Source organism: Paroedura picta, chromosome 13 (genome assembly GCF_049243985.1).
Source record: "Paroedura picta isolate Pp20150507F chromosome 13, Ppicta_v3.0, whole genome shotgun sequence".
In the NCBI taxonomy this organism is placed as follows: domain Eukaryota; kingdom Metazoa; phylum Chordata; class Lepidosauria; order Squamata; family Gekkonidae; genus Paroedura; species Paroedura picta.
Genome location: NC_135381.1, coordinates 46,650,151 through 46,661,556, shown reverse-complemented (window position 1 = coordinate 46,661,556; position 11,406 = coordinate 46,650,151). Strand labels below are relative to the sequence as shown.

Below are 11,406 nucleotides of genomic sequence, written 5' to 3'. Positions count from 1 at the left end.
GGGGCTGCCCATTGGCTGCTTGACGGCCAGGGGCGGGACGAGCTTGGCAAGAGCGCTTCCTTTCTAGCGATTTTTGCCGAGACCGGAAGCCTGTGGGAAACGCTACAAAACGCAACTGGATTCCACTACAAAGGCAGGTATGCATAACGACGAATTCCACTATTTTAAATGGCGATTCAGCAACCAATTTGCTACAAAGATCCCAGTGCGAAAAGCCCCCAAGTCTTCCTCTTGTTCTGTATTTGTTGGGGGGGGAGAGGGATGGGAGAGCCAGTGATGAGTCTACAGCATGGATGAAGCACCCAGATTATCCTGAGCTCCTCCATTTGCTTTCTGAGGCTCTCCCGGAGTTAGTGTTTCAGCGCCATGAAGTTTTCCAACTTCACAGGGGTTAATTGCCAATTTCCTGGTTAAATTCCTGCTGAAATTATTTTTCCCACCTTTAAAGTCTATGGGGAATGGTGTCACCCTATTTGGGAGCCCCTGGGATTGTACCCCCGGGTCCAATCTTCTTGAAACTTGCAGGGGAGATCATGGAGGGTCTTCCCTGAGTCCCCTGTAAGATCCAGGAAGATTGCACCAGGGGGTCCCATCCTAGGGACTCCCAAAGACCATCCCCCATAGAAGTCTATGGGGAAACATGTTCAAACCAAAGAATCTGACTTGCCATTATATCCAATGGAGCGGATAGGGGTACCCTCTTTGGGAGCTCCTAGGATTGGACCTCTTGGTCCAATATTCTTGAAATCTTCAGGGGAGTCAGGGAAGACCCTTCCTGATCTCCCCACGAGGTTTGAGGGGTGCAACGTACACCCCCTCCCCCCAGCCCCCGGGAAATGCGGGGGAAGGATTTCCAATGCAAGTCAATGGTCCCATTGACTTGCATTGGCTCCGAATCGATTTGGAAGGCTCCCGATTCAGATCGATCCGAATCGGGCCGATTGAAATCCGAAATGATCTGAATCGGGGGCCTTTCCACAAGCCTAGCTGGAGCTTCTAGAACTGTTCGGTATGCAAAACAATTTGCATCCTTTTTTATTGAAACGATACCAGGCCTTTTACTACCCTTTTTCTGCTTTTTTTTGCAAAAGCAGACCTGACATCTCCTGAACCCATTCACGCAGGGCTTTTACCTTATTTGCATACATACATAGCTTCAACATGGTAATTCATGGAGAGAGAAGCTAAAAAGTTCAGTGATCTGGGTGCCTAAGTTTTTCTGGCTAGCAAGGCACCTAGAATGGCCAAAATGCAATTAAGGAGGATAAGAACCAGAGGGGGCTGACAGAAGGAACCAGGGAGACCCAAACAAACCATGCTGCTGTGGTCTTTTTTGCAAGAAAGGGACAGGATGAGCAGCAGTAGGTGGTGTCTCCTGAGGCAGGAAGAACAGGATGGGTTGGAGGGGAAATGCCCTGAGGGGGGTAGCAGCAGACAAGCAGGTGGGAGGGCTGCACAGAAAGAGGTCAGGGGCTGCATGCAGCCCACTGGCCTCAGGTTGGGGACCTCTGTTCTAGGACAAGGGCGGCCAAATTGTGGCTTACCAGATGTTCATGGCCTATAATTCCCATGGACCCCTGTCAGCATATGCTGGCAGGGGCTTATGGGAATTGTAGTCCATGGACACCTGGAGAGCCACAGTTTGACCACCCCTGTGGGAATCTTCAAACATGAGTTGTTGACTGTCTCTTATTACTTTGGGGTCTGATGATTACTGAACATGTGCAAAGATGACCTCATCTTTCTAAGAAAATAAATATCACAGGGAAGTCTCTACCAAGATTTTAAAAAGAGGAACAAAACAAATTGTCCTTGCTTGTTGTTGCCCTCCCCTGTTGCACAAGAATTCTCTCCAGCCAAGAAAGTTTGAACTTGGTCTGCTTTGAGACAACAGTGGCCTTTGAGGAGCCGGGGGTGGTGATGAGAACCAACTGGCATGGAGCTTATTGGCTTGTTTGAGACTTGTTTCCTGGAGATGGGCGACGCACTGTTGATTGGAAAGATTAAGTGTGGGGGGGGGAGGGGGGAGGTCGAAATGGGTTTGCTGTGTGATTGGCTGGCTTTGCTTTCTGGCACTCCACAGTCCCTCACTTGGATGTGAACCACTAAACATCCTGTTTTCTTCCAGCTCTCTGCGGTCCTTTGCTCTTTCTCCCTCTCTGGCCACACACAGCTGAAGGGCGAAGGTAAGGATCAAAAGGGCTGCTTTTTATGTAGGATTTTTGGTGGAGACCATGTTGTTGGTGACAGAGAGGCACGAGGACTTCCAGGCAGAGGAAAATGCAGGCTGGCAGGAGGTGGGACAGCAGAAACAGCTTGCAAATACTACAGGTGACCACTGTTTTAGCTGGCCTGTGTGAGAAAATGGGAGGTGGAGGGGAACCGTTCCATGGGATATTTGCAAAAGGATAGATTCAAATGGTGGGGAGCCATGTTGGTCTGAAATATCCCAATAAAATCAGAGTCCAGGAGCACCTTTAAGACCAACAAAAATTTATTCAGGGCGGGAGCCCTGGACTCTGATTTTATTGGGATACTTACCTTACTCACCCACTGGTACATGTAGTCAGTACTTTAAGATCTGACATCCTTTTCTACTATTTGATCGTCTTTTGTACATTCATACTTAAAATGTGTTTTTAATGTTGGTTTTATTCCATTGTTGATATTGTTGCAACATTATTGCTTCCTTCATTGGGTCCTGAGATGCCTAGGAGAGAGATGGGTTTAATATTGAATTAAATAAATGTGTCTTTTTACCCAGAAGTGCTTTTGTGCATTTTGAATATAGAAAGTGATCCCCAGGTAGAAAAAATCCTAATATTTTAAGAAACTTTATGAAGTTGGCAAAACAAAGAGTGACCAATAACCCCTTTGGTGTATCTAATTGCTCTTAGAATTCAGAATCAGAGGAATGTTCTTTGGGTAGCAAAGGGAATGCTTAATCAAAATTAGTTTTCAATAAACACTTGACTCAGTTGCAGAAAACACAGCATTTCCTCCCCAGGAAAAACAGGAGGGAAATTTCTAAAAGCACACAGACACACACACATGCACAAACAGAGAGGCTATCAATTAAGTGATCGACATTTCTCTGTGTGCGTCTATACATCTTCAAGTTAATACCAGGTTTCAATTAAAACAAAATGTTGAGGAATTCTTAATGGTTTGGGAAAAACATCCAAAGGGAAGTCCAAAGAATTTTGATTAAAAGCTAATGTCAAACGTCAAAAAGGAGCGGGGGTATGTATTGAACCAGTCTCAGCCGAAAACGACCTTCAAGTTAACATGACCATCCCTAAAGCATTGCAGATTGGTCTCCAAATAAATTTGGAAACTCCACTCAGTGCAGAATGCCACATCACACCAATTATGAGGAGCAAGATGGAGTCTGCATAATACTCCCATTCTGCACTGGCTGCCCATCAGTCTCCAGACTCAATTTAAATTCCTGGCTATCCCCTACAAAGCCCTTCCTGGCCTTAGAATTCCTCTTCCCGTCTTCTTCCCACCCCAAAGCTCCCAGTTCGAATGCCACAGCTGTATGGAGAATCCCTGAAATGGTTCATTGATACACAAATCTCAGTGATACAGCCCAAGGATCATGTTCTCCTTTGAGTTTGGGACTTTTGCCAAGCTTAACAGACCCCCAGCTGTGGCAGGCATTTTGGTCTGTAAGGTTTAATGCTCTCCCCTCTGCTGTTTTCTGAGGGAGATGCTTGGGCAGCTCGTCAACCCACTTCTTCCTAATAGCATGGAGGTGATGATGAGGCGAAGTTCATTTTCTCACTAGCAAACAAAAACTCTCTAGTAATTGAGCCGATTGTCGAGTTTCTACAGCTGGCTAGGAGGTCTCCTAATTGTAGAACAATCAACACTTTGTAACATATGTTGTTTTGGTTTTGTATGCCAGTAAAGGTCTTCTGAACTGAGGATCGTTGATCCCCCTGAGTGGGAATTCACATCAAGAATAGTATATGGCTTTGCATTTGGTTGTGCTTTGCCAGTATTTTGTTGTCCTTTCATATTAGTTGATGGATGTTATATGGTTTTGACATTTATCCATAGAAAAATCAAGGCTAAGGTGGGGTGTAGGCAAAAGGCAGGCATCTTTTGACGCATCTTCTCAGTGCAATACTAATGGTGTTCTGGTTTCATTTATGGAACCCCACTGTTGGATGCACAAGAGCCACCTTGTAGGGTGGAGAATTGGGGCAGCAGAGCGTGTCTGGTTCTGATAGGAAGACCCAGCAGTGGGGAGCTCTCCTTAGGGGTCTGCCATTCTTCACCACCACCACCACATTCCACTTACAGCACATGCTGTTTCTCCAGTAAAATAATGGCTAAAACCTTTGCCCATTTAGCTCACTACTATCTCATTAAGCTACTATACAAAAATATAATGAACACAATGGAAAAATGGGCAAATGAGAACAAGATGCAGTTTAATAAAGATAAGTGTAAAGTTCTGCATCTGGGTCAGGAAAATGAAAAGCATGCCTACTGGATGGGGGATACGCTTCTAGGTAACACTGTGTGTGAATGAGACCTTGGGGTACTTGTGGACTGTAAACTAAACATGAGCAGGCAGTGTGATGCAGCGGTAAAAAAGTAGAATGCCATTTTGGGCTATATCAACAGGGGCATCCCATCAAAATCACAAGATGTCATAGTCCCATTGTATACGGCACTGGTCAGACCACACCTGGAGTACTGTGTGCAGTTCTGGAGGCCTCACTTCAAGAAGGACGTAGATAAAATTGAAAGGGTACAGAGGAGAGCGGTGAAGATGATCTGGGGCCAAGGGACCAAGCCCTATGAAGATAGGTTGAGGGACTTGGGAATGTTCAGCCTGGAGAAAAGGAGAAAAGGAGAAAAGGAGAGGGGACATGATAGCCCTCTTTAAGTATTTGAAAGGTTGTCAATGGAGGAGGGCAGGATGCTGTTCCCATTGGCTGCAGAGTAGAGGACACACATTAATGGGTTTAAACTTCAAGTACAACGATATAGGCTAGATATCACAGTCAGAGTAGTTCAGCAGTGGAATAGGCTGCCTAAGGAGGTGGTGAGCTCCCCCTCACTAGCAGTCTTCAAGCAAAGGTTGGATACACACTTTTCTTGGATGTTTAGGATGCTTAGGGCTGATCCTGCGTTGAGCAGGGGGTTGGGCTAGATGGCCTCTATGGCCCCTTCCAGCCCTATGATTCTGTGATAATCCAGCCAATCATGTTTGGCAATAAGACGTCTGACGTAATCAGGCCCGTGGAAAGAGCGATGCATGGATGCCTGTTTACAAGGATTTGTAGGATAAAATTCATTTTCGATTATCTTTTCCTCAGTGGCAAGTCCTTTCTTCTTTTAAGCGCAATAAATCTAAGTAGTGTTTCTTCCATCTTATTTTCACCAAATTCCTAGATATTTAATTGGATGCACTGTCCATGGAAAGTAGCAAATCTTAGAACTGTCAATATTTTGCACTAAATATATATTTACCCAACCATTCCAACTTCCCCAAAATTAACCTCATAACTTGAAACAGCCCCAAATAAATGTATCAGATTCATAACTTCCATAGTTGTTCTCTTGGTTTAGATAGTGTGAGTATTATATATCAGCCACATATAAATACATATTAGAGATGTACACAGCTATGCTTACCAACCATATTCTGAATGATTGCATGACTTCTGGGGTTTCTCGAAGCCTGAAGAATGTTTCAGGGGTTTATCAGAGCTAAAAAAGGTGAGAAAGGCTGTTCTAACCTATCAAATGCCTTATCTGCATTGAGAAAATGAAGCATGATTTTATCCTGTGTTAATTGACCTTTATATATTACATTTATACCCCTCCTCAAATTTCCAGGCATCCCTCTTCTCCACAACAATATATTTATTGTTATATATTATAACAATGTATATATTATTTACTAAATAATATATTTAGTAATAACATTATCCTAGATATTATAAATGACCATATTTTGAGGCATCGCCCATCTGTAATAATAATGGTTTTCTGGATATATTTATGGAATCCTACAGTCTAATCCATGGAAACCAACCTGCAAAGTAGGAAATTGTGTTAATTGTATGGTTCTGACAGAAAGGCTTAGCAGTGGGGAGCTGTTATTCTTAACCATCACCACCATCCCCCTCCATTTAGACCACAGGCCAGTTTTCCAGTAAAGCAATGTCTAAGGTATTTGCCCATTTAGTACACCAAGTCTGGCAATGATATGTCTGACATAATTAGCCCCTTGGAAAGATCTATACATGTAGTCCGGCCTGCAAGGATGTGCCAATTAACCCTGTAGTTTGCTTATTTGTGTTATTGTATGGCATGTGTGTCATGTAGCCAAGAGATCCTTCAAGTGCCTGGCAGCCCAGTAAGGGATGTTCAGAAGTTGTCTGCTATTGCCTGCCCCCATGCCGCCACCCTGGGAATCCTTGTAGGTTGCCCTTCCGACTACTAGTGAGGATCAGTCCTGCCTAGCTTGTGAGATCTGATGGGATTGGGCTCCCCTGGCTAAGAGGTCCGGTCTGGAAGGCCAGTGCCAATGGCCAGCATGCCAGTGAGTGCCTGTCCAGGAAGAAGACGGTCTGATTGACATCAGTTGTCACATCTGTTGTGTTAATTAAGACAAGATAAACTTGACAGTTGTGTTCTTTGTGTTTCTGCTAGGCCAAGGGCAAGATGGAGGCCTCCACAGAAACAATTGTCTTGAATGTTGGAGGCATCAGACATCAGACTTACTGCAGCACCCTCAAAACCTTCCCAGGGACCAAGCTGTGCCGGCTCACGGAGCCCCAGGGCCGTGCCCAGTTCGACTATGACACGGACAACAACGAGTTTTTCTTTGACAGAAGCGCCAGGCTGTTTGGTGACGTGTTGAACTACTACAGGACCAAGCACCTCCACTGTGCCGCAGATGTCTGCAGGTCCCTCTGGGAGGAGGAGATGGCCTTCTGGGAAATTCCTCCAGCCCAGCTGGCCCCCTGCTGCTGGATGAAACTGAGCAACCCCGAAGGCCCCCAGGAGGAGTTTCTTCTCAGGGACGACAGTGACGATAGCCAGGAAGACAGCTTGGCTCTCCTGGGCCAGGTGGAAAGGAGGGGCCACCATTCCTGGGATCGGTGGCAGCCCAAAATATGGGCTCTCTTTGACAAGCCCTATTCTTCTAAAGCTGCCATGGTAAGGAATGCTTCTACATGGACCCTTAGTGTGGGAAGGTCCACCAGATGCCTGGAAATGGGGAGGGGTCAAAGAAAGGGCATTAGTGGGGACATATTCAGTCTGGCCATTTATCAAGGGCTCTTCTACCTTTGAGGAAGTTTAGGCTGACTGTCCCATAGTTACCCAGTAGGTTTTATGACTGGCTTGAGAATTAAAGGCCAGGTCTTTGCCATTGAAGTCCAACACAACATAATGTTAACTGGCTAACCCACGCTACACAACTTGTCCCAACACAAGGGACTCCTCATCTGGTTTATGCCATGGCTTTTAAGAACATGTTACATGGGGCAGACCGAGTGGCTGCTTCATTCTACTCTTCATAATAACAGCAGACTCTGATCTGGAGAGCTGGCTCTGACTCCCCACTCCACAAGTAGCCAACTGGGTGACCTTGGGAAGTTCCAGTTCTCTCAGAGTGTCCTACCTGCCTCACAAGGTGCCTGTTGCTGAGAGAGGGTGAGGAGGCAATTGCAAGCCTCTTTGAGATTCCTTTAGGTAGTAAAAAACACATGAGAACAGATTTTTGCCCATTATGTGGTAACACATTCTACATAATGGGTGCAGTGGCAGCTGTCAAGGGCCAGTGCTGAGCCCCGCTTGCTGGGCCGCCTCCGCTGCCCATCTGCCAAGGCTGGCCCTACACTCCTGGGGGCAGGACTGGCTATGGCGTGCTCCCTGCAGCAGGACAACTGATGTCTTGTCCGTAGCCATATCCATTTCTGGGCTGCACCAGTAGATGTGTTTCCATATCAAAAAGCAGGATATGAAAAACCTCCTTTACCCCTTTTCCTTCTTCTTCTTCTCCTCCTTTAGAATAATTCCCCCTTCCTTTGGAAATGGGGAGTTCTGGTCAAGTGCAGAGCCTTGGCTGGTTGATGAATTAATTCAGAGTCCTCGTTGAAATCTAGCAATAGTAATGCAGTGCTAGAGAGGGTTTTGAAATCACCCCCAGCTTAGAACTCCTTGATTTCTTTCTGAGTGTCTACAAGTTCCCGCAACTTTCCCTCGGCTTGTAATGGGTCCCCCTGAAGCCACTTTTCTTGGCTGTTTATTCCCCTTCCCCAAATTCAGCCTTGTAAAGAACAATAAATAATCAGAAGGGGTTGATATTTCAATGCTGGAAGTAGCCAAGAGGGATCCTATTACATTGATCCTACAATCTCCACATTGGCTTAAAGCAGGTGATGCTTTCCATTTGTCCAGGAGCCAGCTTATGATTGAGGGAGGAGGGGGAGCCAAATTCCTCTCTCCAAGATGTTTGAAAAGACTGAGTCAATTATAAAGATTGCTAGATCTGCTGTTTTTTGGTTCAGATTCTGGTCAGTGGGGTGTAGTGGTTAAAGAGTGGCAGACTTTACTCTGGGGAATGAGGTTTGACTCCCTACTCTTCCACATACAGCCCGCTGGTGACTTTAAGCTAGTCACAATTTACTGAGAGTTGTTCTCACAGAGCAGTTCTCCTAGAACGTTAGCAAGGGGCTAACATTATTTGATGCTTGCTCTTCTAATGGGTTTTCCCATCTCTTTGCAGTGCTTGATGATAATTTCCCTGCTGTTCAATATGGGCATCCTCATCCTCTATTTCATGGAACCAACAACCTACTTAGAGTACGTCCATTTTAATGATACACAAATCTATGGCATATTCCACGTTACTCTGAAAGAGTCATTCAGAGAATCTTTCACCCTGTTCTATGTAGAGTTGTTCTGCATCCTCTGGTTCACATTTGAGTTTTCTACACGACTCACATTCTGCCCAGACAAAAAGAAATTCCTTATGAACCCTCTGAATATTACAGATTTCCTTTCTCTGTTTCCCGTTTTCATTGAACTCTTATTCATTGGACATGTCGCGAATATGCTAAGCCTCTTATCTTGGCTGGGCCTGCTCCGGGTGCTCTACATCGTCAAACTCTTGAAGGTCTTCCGGCTCCTGGAGACCCCCCTGATGCTCCGAATTCTGCCCTTTGCCTTCCGGTCCCTCTTGAAGGAGGTCTTCATTCTCCTGATGGTTTTTACCTTTGAAGTCCTTTTCTTTGGTGCCCTCTGCTACCACGCAGAGCTCTTTGAACCCGACTCATATTTTGATGGAATGGTCTCTTCTTTCTATTGGGCTGCGATCACCCTGACCACGGTTGGCTACGGAGACATGTATGCCGTCACTCCCTTTGGCAAAGCCATCGCCTGCTGCACAGCAATCTGTGGCATTTTGACCATCATTGTTCCTCTCCCAATCTTTTTTTGCAAGTTCCAGGGCTATTATGCCGCTGCCATAACAAAGGAGAAGATGAAAAGCAACAAGAGGAGCAGCTGAGAGGACCACAGTGCAGAATCATTCCAGATAAAATTTTCAAAACAATTTTGGGGGTAAATTCTTTCTTTTGTTGGGGAAAAAAATAGGGACTATTCCACACCCAATTTAAAAAGTGAGAGTCCTACTGTTTGCAAACACCATATTTTTTGCATTTTGTATAATGTCATAAACATCTAGCGTTACATCTGCAAACCTGCAGCTACATCCTCCATTTTAAAGTGCTTGCCGGGATATCCACAAAACTGGGTATTGTATTGCAGGAGGGCTTGCAGTAAAAAAAGCCCTATGCATCCATGAATAGATCTATGAATAGATGCATATGTGTATAAATGAATAAGTCTCATTAAAAAAATAGCGGACATCGCAGTTCCTATAAAAGAGCATTTCAAGCAGACATGTGAAAAGCCAGAAAGCGCGAAAAGTTCCTCCAACGAATATTAGGGGTCAGGATGACCACCTCGGTTCTCCTGGTTAAGTAAACAGATCAGGCTGCATTTTGCATGGCTGAGAAGACCTATTGCAAAAGGCCCTCGTTTTTGAGTGCTCTGTGGCGCTCTCTGGCAGCCTGGAGTTGGGTGACTCTTCACTTAACAGCCTCAACCAAAGGCTTGGCTCTCGCTATGAGAGTCTTGAAGCAGGTCTGATGCCACGGCAGAAGGTGTTTTATGATTGGGTTGTGGGGGGGGGGGTGGAGTCTAGGCTGCATTATTCTGCAAACTGTTTCTTTTCTGAAGCCTTGGAAACAACCCAATTCAGCTTGGTGGGTGGGGCAAGCATCAGAGCTAGATGATTTTAAATGGATTGTTATGAATTCATATTTGTAAAAATCACGGCTCTAGATGTTTGCATTCCAGAACCTTCCAGGCCAAAATCCAGTGGATCCATGGGGACTTTTACGATTTTTTCAAAGGGATGCCGGTGCCAGGAGATGCTGGATTCTTGTTTCTTATAGTGCCTTCTGGAGATGTCGTCTTGCAGTGCATTTTGTTGGACTCCCTGTAAAATAATAAAGATCCACGAGGACCTGTGACTTGAATCCAGGGTTTCACAAGATGGCAACACCACAGAACATGGGATCTGTGAGTTTTGGGACCCAGCCTGTTGAGAAAGGCTGAACCAAAGGAAGGTCACGTGGAGACCTCTGCAACTTCACATTCCTGTTGCTGCACAGAAACAGAAAGACCCATGAGGAAAAAGGCAGCGCTCTGAAAGAATGCCACCATTTTACATGGATGGCCGAAGCCTTTATATCACAATGGCCATTCTGTATTAAAGACTCATCATGTGCTTTTCTGCCTGGTCTTTGATTGAGCTGCGCTCCATTTGCACACAATGTCCTTGTTAAGTGTGGCTGTTATTGAAACATTTCGCAGTTGTCTTCTTTGAATTCCAAAAGAGAGACTTGATGGATTGTGGCCCTTCCACCTACGGCTGCCTGGGGACACCCCCAAATTGCATCCTCCTGTGGGGCCACAACAGCGTCTGGGAAGCCCTAGGATGCCAGCTCAGTGGGCATCCTAAGGTCAGTGGGCATCCTAAACTGGTATCCTAAGCTCCCTGCACTCAGGCTCCTGCCTCACCCGTGACTTTGATCTGGGGTTACAAAACGGGTGATGTGAGTTACAACCTCTCCCCTTGATCTCAACTTAGAGGCAAAGGATGGTGCCCCTCCCCCAGCCAGTTCAGTCCTAAGAGAGGAACTATTCGAATGGATTTTGCAAATAGTCCCAGTTCCTCAGTGTTAGACCTGGGACCTTTACTCGTTCCTTTCCAAAACAGAGGGATGCATCACAGGGGTGGTTGTTTTAACAGGAATCCTGCTTATTCATACCTGACCCGGATAGCCTAGGCAAGTCAGA

At 45.6% G+C, this 11,406-nt stretch overlaps 1 protein-coding gene across 2 annotated transcripts; it reads left to right on the top strand.

Moving 5' to 3' along the window:
• The first annotated feature begins 2,038 nt into the window (after window positions 1-2,038).
• LOC143822832 (voltage-gated potassium channel KCNC1-like) lies at window positions 2,039-11,057 on the top strand. 2 transcript variants are annotated; one of them, XM_077308465.1, is made up of 3 exons: window positions 2,039-2,186; window positions 6,682-7,191; window positions 8,765-11,053. In XM_077308465.1, the coding sequence occupies exons 2-3, from the start codon at window positions 6,694-6,696 to the stop codon at window positions 9,545-9,547; spliced, it is 1,281 nt and encodes a 426-aa protein (XP_077164580.1). In that variant the 5' UTR covers window positions 2,039-2,186; window positions 6,682-6,693; the 3' UTR covers window positions 9,548-11,053. The 2 variants fall into 2 exon arrangements, with proteins under 2 accessions (XP_077164580.1, XP_077164579.1); XM_077308464.1 differs by lacking the exon at window positions 2,039-2,186 and adding an exon at window positions 2,199-2,331 and having other exon boundaries at window positions 8,765-11,057.
• Window positions 11,058-11,406: the final 349 nt, after the last annotated feature.

Bases quoted from the DNA above. Each gene is read 5' to 3' on its own strand.
- LOC143822832 (XM_077308464.1), top strand. From the start codon at position 2,281: ATGCAGGCTGGCAGGAGGTGGGACAGCAGAAACAGCTTGCAAATACTA. The intron at 2,332-6,681 runs GTGACCACTGTT...TGTTTCTGCTAG, and splicing joins ACAGCTTGCAAATACTACAG to GCCAAGGGCAAGATGGAGGC. The intron at 7,192-8,764 runs GTAAGGAATGCT...ATCTCTTTGCAG, and splicing joins ATTCTTCTAAAGCTGCCATG to TGCTTGATGATAATTTCCCT.